This window comes from Delphinus delphis, chromosome 1, assembly GCF_949987515.2.
Source record: "Delphinus delphis chromosome 1, mDelDel1.2, whole genome shotgun sequence".
Classification (NCBI taxonomy): Eukaryota; Metazoa; Chordata; class Mammalia; order Artiodactyla; family Delphinidae; genus Delphinus; species Delphinus delphis.
In genome coordinates, this window is record NC_082683.1 from 2203703 (window position 1) to 2223683 (window position 19981).

At 62.7% G+C, this 19981-nt stretch overlaps 1 protein-coding gene across 1 annotated transcript in view; it reads left to right on the forward strand.

The window, feature by feature from the left end:
- TP73 (tumor protein p73) overlaps window positions 1-11169 on the forward strand; it is a 69686-nt gene extending 58517 nt beyond the window's left edge. The window contains exons 5-14 of the mRNA XM_060013271.1: window positions 3298-3484; window positions 3835-3950; window positions 5483-5592; window positions 5900-6042; window positions 6396-6484; window positions 7250-7371; window positions 7813-7961; window positions 8226-8364; window positions 8733-8826; window positions 10178-11169. Coding sequence (XP_059869254.1) covers window positions 3298-3484; window positions 3835-3950; window positions 5483-5592; window positions 5900-6042; window positions 6396-6484; window positions 7250-7371; window positions 7813-7961; window positions 8226-8364; window positions 8733-8826; window positions 10178-10516 — 1488 coding nt within the window. The 3' untranslated portion in view covers window positions 10517-11169. The remainder of the gene's footprint in view (window positions 1-3297; window positions 3485-3834; window positions 3951-5482; window positions 5593-5899; window positions 6043-6395; window positions 6485-7249; window positions 7372-7812; window positions 7962-8225; window positions 8365-8732; window positions 8827-10177) is intronic.
- Window positions 11170-19981: the final 8812 nt, after the last annotated feature.

The following is a 19981-nucleotide window of genomic DNA, read 5'->3' on the forward strand; positions in this document are numbered from 1 at the left end:
GCGCCCTCCTCCTCCCTGCCCCGTGCCCGGGGCGGCCTGAGGCCCCGGAGCTCTGGGAGGAGAAGAAGGGTCTAGGGGAGGGGGTGGGGGGCTCCTTCATTCCCTCCAGGTCCCACCGTGCCCCCAACCCCAGGTTTGGCTATCCAGGCCTACCCCCTCCCCCTCCCAGGCTTCCTTCCTGCCCTGCAGCCCAGTGGCCGCAGGTGTCACCACCTGATGCTACCAGGGTGGGGAGGCCTCAGGCACCCCTCCCTGACGCTGCGCGACTTGGGCCAGGCTGGGCGTCCGTGGGTCCAGCCCCTGCTGGGGGGCTGGGGCCTGACCGCGTGTGTGCCCAAGGGCAGCGTGAACAGCCAGCTGAGGGCAGTACTGGGCTGGGGACACTACTAGGGGAGCGGGCCACCCAAGGCCGTCGGGGGCCTTGCCGGGGCGCAGAGGGAGGGGGCTCCTCTGTCCACGCTCATCGCCAGCCAGCCGGGGTGAGGCACCCCAGGCAGCTCTGCGCTCCCAGCCGAGCCGGCTTTCGGCTTTCGGCTTTCGGCTTTCGGCGGGGCGGTCAGGCGGCCGCTGCCCTCGGTACCAGGGACAGCTCCCAGCAGCTCCTCCCAGGGGCGGGGCGTGCACAGCTCCGGAGGAGGTGGCCAGTGGGTCTGGGGCAGGCAGGCCAGAGGGAAAGGCTGCGCTGGTGGGGGCGGGGGCTCTGAAGCCACGTGGCGGCGATCAGGGAGCCTGGGGAGGGGGCTGCAGCTTTGCGCCTCCCAAGGCTGCGCCTGGAGCCTGGCTCCATCCATTCCCTCCTTGGGGCTGCCTGCGGTGGTTGGTCGACGTTGGAGAGGGGACTGCGGGGCCAGCATGCCCTTGGGGGCCCGTTCGGCTCCATCCGTCCCTAACCACAGCCTTGGACTTGAACCCACTGCCCCTGCTCACACCGGAGGCCAGGAGCCACCTCACCTGGAGATGAGGAAGCACAGGAACACGTGCGGGCGCTTCCACAGTGGGCAAGGTTCAGGGGTGTTACATGTAGCGGCACATCACAGGCCAGCGATCAAGACGCGGGGAGGTGTCCAGTGGTTTCAGGCATCCCAGCTATCAAACCCAGAGCCAAAACTGCAACACAGTGGCCAGGCCTCCGACGCCTCTCCCCTTGCTGACCACCCCCCAGCCCAGGCAGCTCTCTGTGGGTCCTCAACACGCCCCCCCCCAGCCCTGGTCACCTCATTCGCTGGACCCTCTGCAGGCAGGTGGGACACCTGCAGGGGAAGAAGCACCCTTTGGAATCCACCAACGCTGCAGGAGGCCCCGGTGAGGCCGCGTGGCATTCAGGCGTGAGCCTCCTATGAGTCTAGTTTCTTCTGGGGGCTGGGGGGCTCTGTCCACTTTCCTTGGTGAGCTGAGGGGCTGGCAAACACGAGGCGCTCAACAAAGGCTTGCCGAGTGGACGGCTCTCGGGATCCCAGCCTCTCCCTCCACGCTGCTTGTGTTCAGGTCCCTGGAGTCCAGCTGAGGCCCGCCATTCCCTGGGGGGCCGTCCGCTTCCAGGAAGTCCCCCAAGTAGGCCCCTGGAGCTCCTCCATGCCACTCACCAGGCAGTTTCCTCTGGAAACTAACTGCACACTTGTCTCAGGTCAGGGACGGGTCCCGAAGCCTCACACGTGGTGGACGAGAGAGCTGGGCACTAAACTGGCAACTGGTGTTTGCTCTGGGCTGGGCTGCTGCTGCCCTGGGCACGGCCCTCAGGACAGGACTCAGCTCAGGACAAGCTCAGCTTATCTCCCAGACTGGTGCTTCGGGGAGTGAAGGGGCAGCATCTATACTGGTGGGGACCCAGGAGGTCAGCGGTCACCTCCCTGGGAAGCAGGACTGCCCCCCCGTGTGGCCCCAATCCCACTGAGGGCCCACCTACACCCATGGGGGGTGTCCCTTCCTGCCGAAGCAGGGTCGCAGGCACAGGTGGATGGGGTACCCGGGAGGTGACAAGCCCTGTGGGCATCCAATTCCCTTCCATGATAGGGGCCTAAGGGGGCTCGCCCTGAAGTCACCGCTGAGGGAGTTGGACAGGGTCCCAATCCCCCAGGACACCACTAGGGAGACCCCAGCTTGGGCTTGTCCCGGAGCCCCCTCAGACCCCATCCCAGGTCAGCATTTCCAGCTGGGTTGCAGCTCATCAGAGGAAGGACATCTTGCACTGCTCAGGGCCAAGGGCTCTGAGGGTCCAGTGTGTCCCTTGGTGGCCAGAGGGTCAGGGTGTCAGGCCCCAGCTTCCTCAGCAAAGGTGGGATCAGACCTGCTCGTCCTCTGGTCTGCAGCAACCCTGTCTCCAGCCTCAATTTCCCTGACAACCATGGTGGGATGCGATGGGGGGCTCTCCAGGACCCTGTGGCTGGAGTAACTCTGAGTCCCCGGGGGCTTGTGGGGGGCCCAGGGCTGTGGCATGACAGGAAGCATCCTGGGACTCTGAGACCCTGATGTTCCCCACTGTCCCTGGGGGATGGGGCCATGAGGAGCCCTGATGGATCCCCCCAGCCAGCTTGGAAACGAGTGGGCACCCCTGTTTCCAAGGGACCCTTCCATCAAGGGGCACTTTGAACTCGTGAGAGCCGGCCTGGGTCCTCGGGTGGGCCACCTGGACCTCTGGGCGCTCGCCCTGGAGGCCCCTTCAGGTGGCCCGGGAGTCATCTGATCCTCCCCGGGTCAAGGTCTTGGGCTGGGGGTCCTGGGGCTTCAAGGTCAAAGACCGCCACCCGCAGTGGCCAGAAGTAAGCCAAAGGGCTGGCCCCTCAGAGGATGGTCCAGGGAGTCCCTGTGCACGTTTCCTCTGTACAGAGGGCAGAAAACCTAACTCGAGGCTTTTAAAACCCCAGGCATGAGGCTGTACCCTCCCCCCTTCAAACTACTGCAGTCCAGGGGCTTAAGGTTCGCAGGCTTGATGCACTGGACCTGGCTCCCTGCCCCCGTCCCAGCCCTGCTCTCCAGCAGCTCCTTCTCACCATCCTGGCCTTTACTGTCCTCATCCATAGAATGGACCTAATGGTACCTACCTCTCCAACCCATGAGATCCAGGTGGATAAGCGTCTCAGCCTGGCTGCACGGGGCACTCAGAGCAGCTGCTCTCACTGAGCCCACACCAGCCAGACACTGATGGGTGGGTGCCGGGGAGAGGCTCTTTGAGGGAAGGAAGCCCAGAGGTGTTCAGCTGAGGGTCAGGCATGCGGTGGCCGGGACTCCTGGTGGGGGACACAGCAGGCGAGGGTGTGGAGTTGGGACGGCCAGCCTCACCCCGGTCCCCACCCCCTGCAGTATTCTCCTCTGCTAAAGAAGCTTTACTGCCAAATCGCCAAGACGTGCCCCATCCAGATCAAGGTGTCCACCCCGCCGCCTCCGGGCACTGTCATCCGCGCCATGCCCATCTACAAGAAGGCGGAGCACGTGACCGAGGTCGTGAAGCGCTGCCCCAACCACGAGCTCGGGCGGGACTTCAACGAAGGTGAGTGTCCCTGCCCCACCCACTCCTGCACTCAGCAGCCGGCGCCCCAGCCAGGAAGGAGAGGGCTGGCCGGGGCCTCCTTCCTGGCGGCGGCAGGTCCGATGCGAGGGGCTGACAGGTGGGCTCAGCATCCCCTCCCCAGTTCCGTGTCCTGCCAGCTCTGCTTGGGGCCTTGGGTGCCGGTGCCCGCAGGTGAGCGGGGAGCAGGGCTGCTGGGCCAAGTGCCCCGGGTGCATGAGGGCTGCCGGCGGGTCTGAGTCCCACTGGGAGGCCCGAGTCCCCTGCGATGCGCCCGGCACAGGGGCGCAGACCCCGGCTGGCACCTCTGAAGCGGCGTCCCCTCTCGGCAGGACAGTCTGCCCCCGCCAGCCACCTCATCCGCGTGGAGGGCAACAACCTTTCGCAGTACGTGGACGACCCCGTCACCGGCAGGCAGAGCGTCATGGTGCCCTACGAGCCCCCGCAGGTAGGGGGCAGGACTTCGGGGCAGAGACCCCTCGGGTCACTTCCCAAGTGTCCCCGAGCTGTGCAGATCCTCCCCCGACCTCATGTCCATCCCTCCCTTGCCTGTGGGTGGGGCTCTGACCACCTACTCTGCCTAGCTGTGGGCGGGGCTGGGGGGGTCCCCTCCGGCCCTCTCTAGGCATCCACATCCCTTGCTTTACAGTAGGGGGTGGGCCTGCTGACCCTTGGGCCTCAGCCCGGCCCTGCGTCCCCTCTTCCTGCCTGTCTGTTTCCTACGGCCCGGCCTGGGCTCTGGGGGATGGAGGGGCTGAGGTCAGGAGGAGTTAGCCCGGGTAGAGCTGGGGGGCCGCGGGGAGAGGAGAGACCTGCGGTCGGGGGCACAGCACTGCAGGGCCCGGAGGTGTGGGGGAGGCTGTGGGGGATTGTTGCAAGAGGTGGGAGGGGGCGGAGAGACCCTGGGGGTCTGACTTTGACCTGAAGGCAGCAGAAGGTTCTGGGGCTCATGTGCGAGCCGGACTGGGGTAAAAAGCTGGGGTGGAGAGAAGTCGGGGTGGCACCAACCAGTGACGGTGGGGTGGGGCTGCCAGGATGGCAGGTGGAGACCGAGTCCCAGCAGTGCGCCTTGTGGGCCATGCTTCCCAGGGTGGGCGGGTGACGGCGAGCCCTCACCTTTCCTCTGTCTGGGTCTGAGACGCCCTTGCCCCCTGCCCAGAATTGTACCCCGTCCTCCAGGCACCCCCCTTCCAGACCCCATCGCTGTACCTGGTCCCTCAGGACCCCCTGTGGTTCCCTAGGAACAGCCCTTACATTGGCGGGGCCCGGGGAGGGCTTACCACCCTGCCTTCCCTCCCCGGAGCCTCACTGGCACCTCCAGGACCAGGAAAGCAGGTCTCTCCCGCCCCCTGGTGGCTGCCACGTGCCAGCAGTTTTGTGAAAGGCCAGGTTTCCTAAGCCATCATCCTGACCCAGAGAGACCGTGAGAACTGCCCATTTTGTGGTACTGGGATGCCCACTGGTCAAGGGTCCCGGGTTCACATCTCACTGTCTCCACAAACTCCCCGGAACAAGTGTGTGTGCTGGGAGCCCACTCGGACGGCTCTGGTCCCCCCTCTGCCAGAGCTGTGCCATGCACCCCACTGCCCAGAAGAGCCCACAGTTTGCAAAGCACACAGCTGTGCCCACAGAGGCCTGTGCATGTGCCTGCCCACACTCAGCCTCCGGCGCCAACCCCCAGCCTGTGCCGGGGAGGTGGTTGGAGCAGCCAGACCAAGGCTCTCGGTTCCAGAGCCAGCACAGCACATGGTACTCAGTGTACTTACTGTGTGGCTGGCTGGCTAGGTAGGTGGATGGGTGGGTGGGGGATGGATGGTGGAAGGGTGGATAGACAGCAGAGGACCACAGGACAGGGCCCAGCTCCCCCTTGCCTACCCAGAGACGCGAGGGGCAGGTGCCTGGAAGCCCAAGAGCCCCCAGCCCTGTGGACTGGGGTCCACGTGCTCACAGCACAGCTTCTCCCTGACCCTCCTGCGGCAGGTGGGGACAGAGTTCACCACCATCCTGTACAACTTCATGTGCAACAGCAGCTGTGTCGGGGGCATGAACCGGCGGCCCATCCTCATCATCATTACCCTGGAGACGCGGGAGTGAGTCTGCCGGACGCGGGGGTTGGGGGGGGCATCGGGGCAGGGACTTGGGCCCGTGCTTCTGGGGCGCTTGCTGGAGAGACAGGGAGGCCATGAGTAAGGGGAGGTGCAGGCCCTGCAGGCCACGTGCTGGGAAGGGCTGCTGGGGCAGGAGCTGCCTCGGGAGGGACGCAGGGCACCTGGCGTCCCAGAGCAGCTGGGCACTCAGCCCTGAGCCCTCGGCCCATCAAGGCCGGTCCTGTGGGGTCCGAGGTGGGTGGGGACGGTGGGCCCCAAGGCTCACGGTCCCGGCTGTGCCCCTGGACAGCGGACAGGTGCTGGGCCGCCGGTCCTTCGAGGGCCGCATCTGTGCCTGTCCTGGCCGAGACCGCAAGGCGGATGAAGACCACTTCCGCGAACAGCAGGCCCTGAACGAGAGCGCTGCCAGGAGCGGGGCTGCCAGCAAGCGCGGTGAGCAGGGCCGGGCCGGGGGTGCGGGGCTGGAGGGCCACCCTGGAACGTCAGAGCCAGGCCACCCTAGGACGCAGCTGGACCTGTCTCGGGGCTCGGGGGAAACGCACGAGCCTGTGTCCGGGGGACAGAGCCAGCCCCGCCTGCGTGGCCGCCCCCGGTGCCCTCCGTCCAGTGTGGGTGGCCGCCCGGGTTTGCTCATCCGAGTGGGTGACCGGTCTCCGGGCCTGTCCACAAGGGGCACCTTGGGAAGGTCGGCTCACGCCGGGGGGCGGGGTCGGCTTGGCTAACCTGCGCGTGGCCCCTCCTCCCTGCCTGCTCACGAAGCTGCCCCACCCCGCCCCCCCTGCCAGCCTTCAAGCAGAGCCCCCCTGCTCTCCCTGCCCTGAGCACCAACGGGAAGAAGAAGCGGCACGGGGACGAGGAAACCTACTACATCCACGTGAGCGCGCCGCGTCTGCGGCCCCCAGGCTGGGGCAGCGGGGAGTGGGGGGGGTCCTGGGGCCCCCAGGGTGGCAGGTGCAGCCTGGCACATCCGAGACCTGAGACCCCGAGCTCTGCAGGCTGCAGGGCCTAGAAGGGAGAACCAGCTCTCAGAGAGGGAGAGCTGGCCTGACGCAGCTCCCAGCGCAGGAGTGTCGCTGTAGATACAGTGGTACAGCGTGTGGGGCAGTGCAGGTCTCCCCACCGCCGGGTAGGGCACGTGCCAGGAATCCCACGCTCCCACAGCCCGGCAGGCCCCAGCCACATCACCAAAGTGAGTTTACAGCCTGTGGCGTGATGCGGCCATTCCAGCTCGGATAAAACCCCACCTGCTCTGCTAGGACTGGTATCCGTGACGTGAGCTTATCATTTTTTGAGTCTTTCAAGAATGAGTTCCAAAAAAAAGAAGGAATGAGTTCCTTGTTCTAAAAGCCCCTTATTTGTCCAGCACCCCAAGTGTGCTGAGCTGTGGAAAGGGGGAGGTGGGCAGCGAGGCAAAGTCCCAAGGGTAGGAAGGGGTGGGCGTGGTTTGTGCAGACAGGAGACCCACCCACCAGACTCCCCCAGACCTGCTTCCTGGGAGAGGAGAGTAGGGTTGGGGGACTCCCGGCCCGTGGGGGACTGGGGAGCCCCGAGAAAGGAGAGACGCTTCGCCGCGCGGGGGGGCTGGGGCTGGGCGGTGCCCACACGCACCTGGGCAGAGGGTCCACCTCTCCGTGCTCAGGTGCGGGGCCGGGAGAACTTTGAAATCCTGATGAAGGTCAAGGAGAGCCTGGAGTTGATGGAGCTGGTGCCCCAGCAGCTGGTCGAGTCCTACCGGCAGCAGCAGCAGCTCCTGCAGAGGCCGTGAGTGCAGCCCCTCCCGCCCCCAGGCTGCCCGTCCTGCCCAGCTGCCCTGGGGAGAAGGATGGGGCAGGGCGACCCAGCAGGGACGGTGCCAGCAGCACCAGGCCGCGCTTGGCGTCTCATCCCCCGGGAGGCCTTCCCTGAGCTGCGGCGTCTCAGCCCAAACGTCTCCCGAGTGAAGGCGAGGGGCGGTGGTGGGAGGGACGCCGACCCACCAAGAGCGGGGCCGGTTCCAGGGGCCCCACCCCCTCCCACCCATCGCCCGGGTCCTGCCTGCCAGCGGGCCCGTGGCCAAGTGTGGCCACCGTCCGGCAGGGAGGCTGGGCGCGGAGGCGGGCGCTCTGACACCTCAGCACAGGGCGGGGGCTCCAGGCCCCCGCAGCAGGGGGGCTTTACATGTGGAGGTGCTTCTTACAGACCCCAGCTGTCCCTTCCAAGCAGGGGCCACCTGCAGCCTCCGTCCTACGGGCCCGTCCTCTCGCCCGTGAGCAAAGCGCACGGGGCTGTCAACAAGCTGCCCTCCGTCAACCAGCTGGTGGGCCAGCCTCCCCTGCACGGCTCGGCGGCCGCGCCCAGCCTGGGGCCCATGGGTGAGTGGCGCGGGCAGCGTGGCCGGGATGGGCGGGGAGGCCCAGCGGGCGGCCGGGGTCCAGACTCCCCAGCTCAGGGCCACGCGGGGCTCTCGACGGCTGCTCCCTCCAGCAGCTCCCGCCCAGGAACAGGAGGCCCGGCCACGGACGGTCTCGTCTGTCCACTCCCGGTCTTGGGGAGGGCCGAGCGTTACGAGCCTGCCCCGCACAGCCTGGGACGCCCAGCCCGGCCCCCTCTGACCGTCCCACCTGCCTCCCACCCAGGCCCCGGGATACTCAACAACCACGGCCACGCCCTGCCAGCCAACGGTGAGATAAACGGCGGCCCCAGCTCCCAGTCCATGGTCTCGGGGTCCCACTGTACCCCGCCACCCCCCTACCACGCCGACCCCAGCCTGGTCAGGTACGTGGGCCGCTGCCGGCCACTGCCACTCACCCACTAACCTCAGCCCTGGTGGCTCCTGGTCGCCTGGCCCCCAGCCGGGGGGTGGTCTCTGCCTGCTGCCCCTCGCAGCCTGTGCTCTAACGCTCTGCCGTCTTGAGAACAGACAGGGGCAGAGGGATGTCGGGAGTGAGCATCCAGCAGGTGCTCGGAGGGAGAGCAAAACAGCCAGGGGTTCCTGGAGGCTGTGCCCCGGTGAGCGCGTTCCCGGCACCGCGGCCACCGCTGGCCAGGGGCGACCTGTGGGGTGGCCAGTTCCCACCCAGACGGGCCGCACAGCCAGGTTCTTAGAAGTTAATGCTGCTTTATTTCCCCAATTCTCTCTGCAGTTTTTTAACAGGCTTGGGGTGTCCAAACTGCATCGAGTATTTCACCTCCCAGGGGTTACAGAACATTTACCACCTGCAGAACCTAACGATAGAGGTAACGGCCCCGGCAGGGCAGGTGCAGGGAGCCCACCCCCAGACCAGCGCAGGGCCCTGTCCGCGGGGCAGGGAGCTTTCTCCCCTTGCTGGGGCAGTCCCTCCGTGTCCTGTCCTCCCCGTGTAAGGGAGGGCTGGAGAATTTAGAAAACCTTCCCACCGGCAGCCCGATCTATGTGCTGACATCCGGCTCCATGCGGCTGGATGGGACTCGCCGGGGCCCCTCATTTGGACTTGAGTCCTGTCTCCTGTGACCCGGCTGCCTTTGATTTGGGGGACTGGCTGTCTCCAAGGCACGAAGAAGTGCAGAAGGCGAAGGCCGGAAGGGTCCTGGGGCTGGTCTAGCTCAGTGCCATTGACACAGGGGGAAGCTGAGGCCCAAACTGCCTGCCGTGCACGCACGGCAACTGAACGTCTGGTCCAGGATGTGCGGGGTACAAGTGCCCCGCCCTTGGCATCCTGACTCCTGACCTCACAGCCAGGGCTTGTCTTTAGGTTAAACAAGAGTCCCAGCAACGAGCACTCGTAGCCTGGTGTTGCCTTGAGTGTAATGACTATTAGCCAGAGCCCGGGAGACACAGCTGTCGGCCGGATCCTGGGGGGCTCCAGCTCAGCGGGCTGGAGTCTCCGCAGCCCCTGCTCTGCAGCCGGCTCCGGGTCAGAGGCCCGTCCAGGCTCGTGCCCAGCCAAGGCCACAGGGCAGAGATGCGGGTTTGCCAGAGGGAGCTGGGGCCAGTGGCTTAGAGGGCTGCCTTGTTGTGTGTCCACTAATGCCCTCCCTAGGGAACAACCCCTCTTGTTCCAGGCAGCTAACCCCTACTGGGCTAGCTCAGTGCATGTTAACCCTGCCTCACCAGCAGATGCTGTGCCTGGCCGGCGGGGTGGGGAGGGAGCGGGCGACAGGAGCCTGAGAATCTGCTCTGCCCTTGCTGCGGTGGGGGGGGGGGGGCGCCCGCCCTCTAGGTTCCGGCGTGCGGGGAGAGGGGAGCTCCATCTGTCACTCTGACTGTGCTCAGGGCCCAGGAGTGGCCTCAGCACCCCACCCCCCACCCCCCGTCCCCACAGGTCACTTCTTAGCTCTCCTGCCACCTGTCTGGGGCAGAATTCAGTGCGGCCAGACCACCAGGCACAGGGCAGGCCCAGCACTGCCCCTCCTCCGACCGCACTATCTGCTTCCCCCGCACCGTCCAGTGCCCGGACAGGTGGCCCTTGGGGTGTGGGTTCCTCGCCTCCCTCCTGGTGGTCCCACGATGGCTGTGCGGGGGCAGGCGGAGCCCCTGGCGGGAGGGGGAGAGGGCAGAGCCTGCCGCTGAGCCCTCTGACAGGGGCGGCCGTGTGCGCTACGCTTGCAGGACCTGGGGGCCCTGAAGATCCCGGACCAGCACCGAATGACCATCTGGAGGGGCCTCCAGGACCTGAAGCAGAGCCACGACTATGGCGCGCAGCAGCTGATCCGCTCCAGCAGCAACGCGGCCACCATCGCAATCGGGGGCTCGGGGGAGCTGCAGCGGCAGCGGGTCATGGAGGCCGTGCACTTCCGCGTGCGCCACACCATCACCATCCCCAACCGCGGGGGCCCGGCTGGGGGTGCGGGGCCCGACGAGTGGGCCGACTTCGGCTTCGACCTCCCGGACTGCAAGTCCCGCAAACAGTCCATCAAAGAGGAGTTCACGGAGAGCGAGGCCAACTGAGGTGGGGCCGGCACATCCAGGGCCCCCCTGACCCGGTGCTACCGACCCAGAGAGCAGAGAGCCCCGGGAGCCGCGCTGGATGTCTGCTTCCTTTTTGTCACCAACTGCCTTGGGAGGCAGGACCTCTGGGCTGTGCCGGGAAAGGGACTTGGGCAGGGGGATGCCCCTGAGGAGGAGCTCCCGGAGCTGCACGCCCAGGACCCATCCTCCAGGGGTCCGGGGGGCCTCCCCCTCCCTGCCTTGCCTTCCTGGGGCTCTGCTGACCGACTGCCAAAAAGTATTTTCCGATGTCTCTGGCTCTGGGTAGCAACCCGGCTCGGTGCTTGTACCTAGACACTCCTGTTCTCGGGTCAAGGTTCCAGACCACATCTCTGCCTGAGGCTGTCCCTCTGCTGGTCTTGAGGGTCAGTCTGCCCTTGCACCCCTGACCGCTGGTGCAAAGCCTACTGCAGCCACCTCCCACTTCCTGCCCCAAACAAAAACCAGAGTTTCACTGGAATCGGGGAGGCAAGGAAACTCCTGGTCGGCGGCCTCCAGCCAGCACCCGTGCCAACGCCGCTGGCTGCAGCCCGTCTCTCCAGTGGCCCTCTTAGCATAGACACGGACGGCAGGCTCCCCAGACCACTGGAAAGTGTCAATATTTGATAAAATGATGCCCTTTTCTACATGGTGGGTGGGCCTTTTTTTAAATTAACTTTCGTTCTTAACATTCACGTTGGGTCAGCCTAGCGGGATGCCCGTCTTCCCAGGCCTGTGTAAACAAGATGGGCTAAGAAAGCCGAGGGGCAAACCAGGCGGGGTCCATACCAGGCAGGGGTAGGTCACTTGCTTCCGCGTGCGGGACGGGAGGCAGGCATAGGAGGGCAGAGCCCACCACCTGCAGCCGTGGCCCCACTCTGCTCCCTGGGAGGCCGGCTCTGTGCGGGAGAGGCCCTCCTGTCCTCGTGGGGACAGCACTGAGGCAGGTGGAGGGGGTCCAGGCCTTTACGGGACACCCCAAGGAGTCAGCGGGCTGGGGGGGGACAGCATCAGCACCCTAGCTGGTGGGGACATTTCCATCTGCAAGAAGCCTTCTGAGCTGCTGTAGCCAGAGAACTTCAGGGCCGGAAACAAGACCACAGAGGGTGGTGGAAGAGGGGATGAAGCAACGCCCCTTGCTCCAGACAGGCGGGATGAAGGGACTCCTGACTAATGCGTGCACTGAGACGCTGCCTACTGCTTTCGTAGCATCTCTCTGTCCCTCACTCTGCCTGGGTCGCTGTGGTTAGTCCTGCGGTCTGGGCCCTCCTGTCCAAGGCCCCCAGGCCAGGGGGCGGTGCAGATGGAGCCCTAGTCGCCCTTTGGGGGTTTTCCTGTTGCTATAACCACCCCCCAAGCCCCCGGCCCGGGGAAGTTAGGAAGCAGCGGACCTCACACAGGTCCACTCAGAAGCCGAGCTCTCAAGACTGGGTGTTCAAGTTCCAGTTCCCTTGTTAGGTTCCCAGGCTCTTCAGAGGCGGGCACTGGGCAGAGAGAGGGGTGTCAGCTGTACTAAGTGGCTCAGGGACCAGCCAGCAGGGGACGGAGCCCCAGGGCCGGCTCTGCCCCTGGCCCCCTGGCAGGAGGCCTCCAGACCAGGGCTTCATCCTGGACATCGAGCGTAAACACTGAGCAGCAGCTCTCCTTATTTGAAAAAGCGTTTGTGCGAAGGCAGGTGCCTGTGTCCAGGGTAGCACCCCCTCCCCCCACCATGCGCTCCCTGGGGACCCCCTTGGGGGCGGAAGGGGGTGTCCTCAGCACCCAGGAGGCCCCGCCTGCAGCCAGGCCTGAGAGCCACAGGGAACAGACCAACCGCCCCCCGGGGACGGGGGGCGGGCTCAGCTCCCGGGGGCCTGCGGTCGCCCGGCAACCCGGACACACGCCCTGGCGGCGCCTGACCGGCCGTTGCGCCGTCCCGTTTCCTCTTGACACCCTCACAAGGCCGCCCGACAAGGAAGGTGAAGCACAGAGCGCTGGCTCTGAGCCCTGGGTCACAGCCGCTGCCGTGGTGTCCGGCTCTTGCTCCAGTGGCACACGCTGGGCCCCCGAGTCGTGCCCCGTTGGGAGCTGCAGGCCCTTCCCCCAGCTCCCCTGGGGCCCACGAACCTGACGGAGGAGCAGCTGAGTGCCCGGGGCTCCCGGGACTGTCCCTCAGGCTCATCCTGTCGGCTGGTGGGGAGGCCACGGGGGCCCCAGGGTGCTCCCAAAGTCCGGGGGCTGCGACGTGCAGGCACGGGCCGGGCGTACCCCCAACCCGGAGGGAGGGGAGACGCATCCTCCCAGAGGGCCCAGCACAGGCTCCCCGCCCCTTCGGCCCACGTGATGAGCCCCCGCGGCTCCTGGGCCTTTGCTCCCGGAGCTGACGGTGGAGCGGCCGTGAGAACTGAGCCGGTGGGGACTTCCTCGTGGTTGGAACACGCACAGCGACAGGAGCAAAGACGGGCTGCACGAAACTCAAAGATCACGAGAAGATAAACCTGTGAAGAGGCAGGAGGGAAGCGGCCGGGAGAGGGCTGGGCTGGGCCTCATGGACGCCGGCCGGGCTGAGCACAGCTGCCTGGTCCCAACCGGCTCCTCCCGGCTGCTGGGGGCGGTCACCCCGCCCAGGTTTGGGTGGCTTCTTCAGTGGCCCTGGTCCCCAACATGCAGGGACCAAGAATGCGGTGTCGCTGTCCCCTCGGACATGCCAGCCTTGCAGACACAAACACCTGCTTCTGTTTCACCGGTTAAAGTGCTTTAACGGTTTAAGGTTTAAAAAAACACCCACCCTGTCGTTAACGTCGGGCGATGCTTCTTCAGGCGGTATTGACGGATCTATCCCAACAATATTATTACCTTCTCTTGGGAATGTAACCTTGGGAAAATGTGGTATATTTTTAGCTGTGTTTTGGTGGGAATTTTTGGTTTTGTAACATAATAAAGCACATGTTCCGACGACTGACACTTATGACTGAATCAGATACAAAGACGAGAGCACACATGACACAAACACACACACCCAGCGGCGCCCCATCTGGGTTTGTCCCGTGTTTTCGGTGAGTGTGATGCACCCCCAGGCACCATCCTCCCCTGCGCCTCAGAGCCGTGTGCCTCGCGGGGACTCGAGTCCAAGGACAGACTGAGGACCGACACCCGGTTCTGTCCGAGCGCCGCCAGCTAAGCTCACGGGACTGGCTGCGGCCCAGCCACCTCAGGCCTCCTAAGAGCAGGGGCCGGGTCCGACTTTAGGAAGTCTTCGGGGCGTCCCTGTAGACAGTCCTCCAGCTGTTTCGAGTTGAAGTTCATGTTCCTCTGCAAAACTCAGGAGCTCGGTTCAGCCCAGCGCAGGCTCCAGGGCACCGGGCGTCATTCCGTCCCTCCAGGCTTCAGGTTTCTGGATGTCAGACCTGTGAATAAGGGACTGGGGACTTGGTACAGCAAAAGGAGGGCTCTCAAAACCCGTTCAACCTCGAGGTAGGCCAGGGTCTTTCTAGACGTGAGGCTGAAACCTAGCAGGACAAGGCGAGATGGAGCCCCGCCCACCTCCCTGGCCCCAGTTTCCTGGGTGGGGCTCTGGGTGCCCCCTTCTCCCCGCACCTCTCAGTCCCTTCCCCAGAGCCGACAACCTCATGTGACAGTGAGCTGTCCCCGCCCCACTGCGGTGACAGGAATCCGCATCACTGACGCCAGCACCTCAGGACTGGACGGAACAAGGACTCGGGAAGCTTAATTAGAAAGAGACTGCCACCGCCATCACAACAGGGCCCTGAAACCAGCCCTTTGAGGGGTGAGCACGGTAATGCTAGTGTGTTCAGCACAAGGCGATTTTAATATCTTTGTTGAAAAAAAACCTTTTTTTAAAAACTAGGGTACTTTAAAAATACACACTTACGTTCAAATATATGAAAACATCTCCCATAGGCTGACGTGTAATTTTTGAAAGATAACCTGGGTTCAGAGCAGACCTGGCACTTTGCAAGGCACTGGGCTCTGGGGACACTGCCCCGAGTAGCCACCAGGGGGCGGAGGAGGCCACGGCCCCTCGGGAGGAAACAGCATCCCCTCCTCTCCCCATGGGCACCCAAAGAGAAAGGCTATATATTCAGGCAAGAATTTAAAAAAATGATTCTTTAGTATCACATTTCCTAAGAATAGTGCTGCATTATATATTGTGCCCAAACTCACAGATGCTTCAAGAAAGTGGTTTGGTTTTTAAAGACGGCTACAACTGCCCCGAGGGCCCAGGGGAACCTGCAGCCCCGAGTGCATGGCACACGGTCTCAGATGCTGAACCAGCCTTCGCTTTGCTCACCACACAGAAGAGGAGCTGCTCAGGGCGGGAGCTGCAGCTTCCGGCCAGTTCACGAGGCCCAATTCCTGCCCTGCGTTCTTCCCAGGACCCCTGCGGAGGAGACCCTGCCGGAAGGGCGTCCCTCACTCACCAGGCCCAGGCTCCAAACAGAGCAGCAATGCCAACCTCTGCCTCCTGGCTCTGACATCATGTCCTAAGCAATCCCGTTACCCCAGTAACGAAACACACTCGGTCTCCAAAGGATAAGGTCACCAAAGGTCCCATCTCTCCCAGCATCGGGTACGTGGGGACGGGCTGTCAGATCTCAGGCAGGGCCCCGGTGTTCGAGCCGCGCCGTGGCTCATGGTGCTTCTGTCTTGACTGCACGGGCCTCGATCGCTTCGTGCTGAAGGTCCATGGCTGACCGGCTCCACCAGGACTGCTGTGAGGCTGCGGCCACCTGGAGTGTCCCGACGAGCAGCTCTCCGGTGACTGCAGGAGCTTCTTCCCTTGGACAGAGTGTGTTTAAGCAGAGTTAGGGTGAAAACCTAGACCCCAAGCAGGGACAGGACATTCCTTCTTTGTCTGGGGCCACGGGGCCATGGAGAGGTCACGGGCCTCCTGGGCTGGTGCGCCGGGGAGGCCCACAGACTCTTCTTGACACATCCCTCCCCCGGGGTCATCCGGTCTCCCTCCCCAGCCACTTTCTTCAAGGACACCTGAAATTCACCCGACCCCAGGAATGTGGAGTAACTATCGTGTCACAGGCTTCAGAGCTAAAACATTTCTGATGACGCTTCAGGCAACGGGGTGTATTCACACAACCCTAAAGGGACACCTACAGGACGGCACCTAAAATACATGCAGTGCCAATGATTATTTCAAACAAACAACTTTGGGGACTTCCCTGTGGTCCAGCAGTAAAGAATCCGCCTTCCAGTGCAGGGGATGTGGGTTTGATCCCTGGATGGGGAACTGAGATCTCACGTGCCGCGGGGCAACTAGGCGGCATGAGGATGGAGGGGGGATGAGGGCCAAGAGCACAGACGACTCATGGGCTTCACTCCAACAGGACGAGAGACGGGCCATCGAGCTCAGGGCCAAGCAGAGCAGGACTCCTTGAGAGCCAGCAGTGCGACACAGCACGACAAGTCCGCCATGCCGGAGCCCCAGACGTGCTGTCCCAGGCGGGCTCTGGTCTCCCACACGCGCGGCTCCCGCACACCTGCTCAGCCAGCCGGCTGGGGAGCAGACGTCACCTTCAGTCCTGGCCCAAACACGCACACGGGTGAGCCTCGTGGGTGTCACCTACCACGTACGTTCCCAGGCAGCCTGGAGAGACCAGGACCCCGACCACAGCCATGGGCTGACCCTCGGGCCCCCCTCCCTGCCCCATCTCCTGCGGTTCAGGGTGACACAGCTGAGCCTGGGCCCCCCAGGGTGCCTCAGTCCCTGACCGGGCCCTTCTTCCCGCCCTCCCTCCGACGTCTGACCAGCTCTTACTGTGCGCGTCTGCTGCACTGGTGGCCCCGATGTCCCCACCTCCCTCGGGACTGCCCGAGGGTACTCACACCCTCAGGCAGTCCCCGGCCCTGGGACCTGCCACAACCCACAGAACGCCGCGGAAATGGTGCCGTGCCAGCTCAGGGCCCGAGCCTTGAGAGGCCCAGCTGCTTCCACTCTTGTGCCCTTGGGGGCCCTGAGATGCCGTCAGAAGTGGGGTCACCCTGCCGGGGAGACCCAAGGAGGGGCTGCCCTGAGACCACACAGAAGAGAACCCACGTGGGGCTTCCCTGGTGGGGCAGTGGTTGAGAGTCCGCCTGCCGATGCAGGGGACACGGGTTCGTGCCCTGGTCCGGGAGGATCCCACATGCCGCGGAGCAGCTGGGCCCGTGAGCCATGGCCGCTGAGCCTGCGCGTCCGGAGCCTGTGCTCCGCAACGGGAGAGGCCACAGCAGTGAGAGGCCTGCGTACCGCAAAAAAAACAGAGAACCCACGTGATTGCAAGACAGTTGCCGGCAGGCCACCAGCCAGCTGACTGCATTCGCTGGGAGCCCACGGGGAAGACCAGCAGAAGGGGCCCCGCTCAGGGGTGAGCGGCGCGTATCGCGGCTTCAGAGCATCCTCGGCCCCCGCCCCCGCCCCCGCCTGCCCGGGATGCCGCCCACAGCGCCTCTGCGCGCCCCGCCGGCCGCCCTTTCCCTCGGACACGGGCCTCTGCCCCCTCAGAGGCTGCACACGGCCTGTCTCACGGCGGGGGCTGGAGGAACGTTTACTGAAAGAACGAATCTCTCAGTTCACAGATGTGAACTGCTTCTGGCTCGACACCTCTTTTAACAGAGCCTCTGGGGAGCAGCTGACGAGTTCAGTGAGGTCACCCGGCTCAGCCGCGACCCCTCGAAACCGTTTTATGCATCATGTCCCGCATCACTTTACTCGCTCCTCAAATGGGGGGCTGGGGGCTGTGGCGTCCTGTACAGGGTCACCAACTGGGGCTACAGCCCAGATGCTGGGGGGAGGACCTTGCGAGGAAAGCCGCACTCTCACCCGGGCAGGGGGTGCTCCCCAGGGCAAACATGGATTCTCCAGGCAACGCGTTGACAATGTCCACGTCAATGTCCACGTCAATGTCCACGTCAATGTGCACGTCAATGTCCACGTCAATGTCCACGTCATGCACGGCAACGCTGTAGAAAATCCTACCTGGACACAAGGGGGAGCCCCCCTGGCGTCCGGAGCGTGGCTACGGGCGCTCCCCACCGTGCGTCCCCGACCTGACGTCCTCAGGAAACCCGGAGAGGCTCCTGGGTACAGACTGCTGACGGCAGTGACCTGAGGGACCCTCCCCGGGGCATGGCCATCTCGGACCTTCTTGTGCAGGAACTGGAGAGCCGGGTCAGAGGACCTGGAAGGCAAGGATGGACACCAGGCAGCCCCGTCCCCACTGCCCATCTACCGGAGAAGTGCATCTGGCCAGCTGGGCTCTGGGCCACAGCCCTCAAAACCTTCCCAAACACGTACATTCTGATGGGCTACTAACAGCCCTGTCCATGGGGTGCAGCAAGGCGGCAGGCAGCACGCCAGCCACTTTACTTAAATCCCAACCCCATCCTTTCTGCATCCCGATGTTCCAAACCCTGTGTGGTCTCTGGGATGAGATACAGGCTGCTGACTTCGGTAGCTGCCCCCATTTCAGATCGTGAGCTCCTGGGAGCAAAGGCCTTTCTGCTTCTCCCCCAGTTACACCAGCATGGCTTCTGGCAATGAGGAAACACTTGCTACACTCTGGTCCAGCAGCAATCAGGTGACCTGAAGTATGTGCATCTCGAGGAAGACAGAATCGGCCCCAGAGGGCAGCCCACAGTCGCAACACAGGCTTGGACTGTGGCTGGACTCCCCCCACCCACCCCCCAGAAGTCTGCTTTTCTCCCGTGTGACACCCTCCTACTACCGGGTCTCTTCCTTCCTTTCTTTTCTTTCTTTGCTTTCTTCCTTCCTTCCTTCCTTTCTTTCTTTTTCTTTCTTTCTTTCTTTCTTTCTTTCTTTCTTTCTTTCCTTTTCTTTCTTTCTTTCTTTCTTGCTTTCTTTCTTTCCTTTTCTTCCTTCCTCCCTCCCTCCCTCCCTCCCTCCTTCCTTCCTTCCTTCCTTTCTTTCTTTCTTTCTTTCTTTCTTTCTTCCTTCCTTCCTTCCTTCCTTCCTTCCTTCCTTCCTTCCTTCCTTCCTTCCTTCTCCTTCCTCCCTTTCGACTGTGCCATGCAGCATGTGGAATCTTAGTTCCCCAACCAGGGATTGAACCCACAGCCCTTGCAGTGGAAGCATGGAACCTTAACCACTGGACTGCCAGGGAAGTCCCTACCAGGTCTCTTTAGAACAAGTAATAGCCAAACAAAAAAGTCAATAATTATATCTATCCCTCACTCCTGGAAATGAGACTCTCATTTAGAAATTGCAGGTTAGTATTTTTTAAAAAGTACTATGAGTATTTCACATAATTTTATTTTAAACATTTAAAAATCGCTAGGAGGATGCTCTTATTTGTAAAATACACAGACCAGAGGCCTGCTGCACCTGTCAGCCTCCTCGAAGCTGGACCCTGCCATCTGCCCGTCCAAGCAGGGCAGGCTCTCGCAGAGCACACCCTTCCCTGGAGATCGCAAGCAGGGAAGCAAGGGTCACAGCACGGAGAGTGGAAGGCCACGGACTGGAACCCCAGCCTGCTTTTCTCTACAGCCACAGACCACCCTGGGCTGGGCAGCTGTCATCCAGAGCCTTATTCCTGGTGAGCGAAGTCGGGCACACTGCTTTAACGGGACAGGACAAGGCAGGGGAAAAATTACATCCACCTCAAAATTTGTAAATGCAGATGTAATTTCTATCAGTATTTCTCAAACTTGAATAAGATACAGACAACTTGAAAAAGAAATTCTCACGAATTCCCAACATTGACAAATTATTTTAAATATAACCTACATAACATAAAACCAGGCACTAATTCCTCTTTTTTCAAAAAATATTTTTAAAATTTATTTATTTTATTTATTCTTTTTTTGTGTGTGTGGCGGCGTTGGCTCTTCGTTGCTGCGCACGGGCTTTCTCTAGTTGAGGCAAGCGGGGGCTACTCTTCGTTGCAGCGCGCAGGCTTCTCATTGCGGTGGCTTCTCTTGTTGTGGAGCACGGGCTCTAGGTGCACGGGCTTCAGTAGTTGTGGTACGTGGGCTTCAGTAGTTGTGGCTTGCGGGCTCTAGAGTGCAGGCTCAGTAGTTGTGGCGCACGGGCTTAGTTGCTCCACGGCATGTGGGATCTTTCTGGACAAGGGCTCAAACCCATGTCCCCTGAGTTGACAGGCGGATTCTCAACCATTGCACCACCAAGGAAACCCCACTAATTCCTCTTATATAATTAAATTAAAACTATTCTATAAACTAAACATAATATTACAAAACCAACTAAATCCAAATAAACATCTCTCTGATGTGCAGATGCTCTGCCCCTGCAGAGTGGCTGTCATTCTGCCAGCGTCCACAGGGGATTTCAATGGACGAACTCCTGACTGAGGCCTCCGACTCCCTGCTGCTTTTCTCCATTCAAACTGCTGCAGGTGCTTCCCTGGGGCCGAGGGCACCACTTACAACAGAATCCCAAGACAATGAAAGTCTATGTCCTTTTTTTTTTTTTTT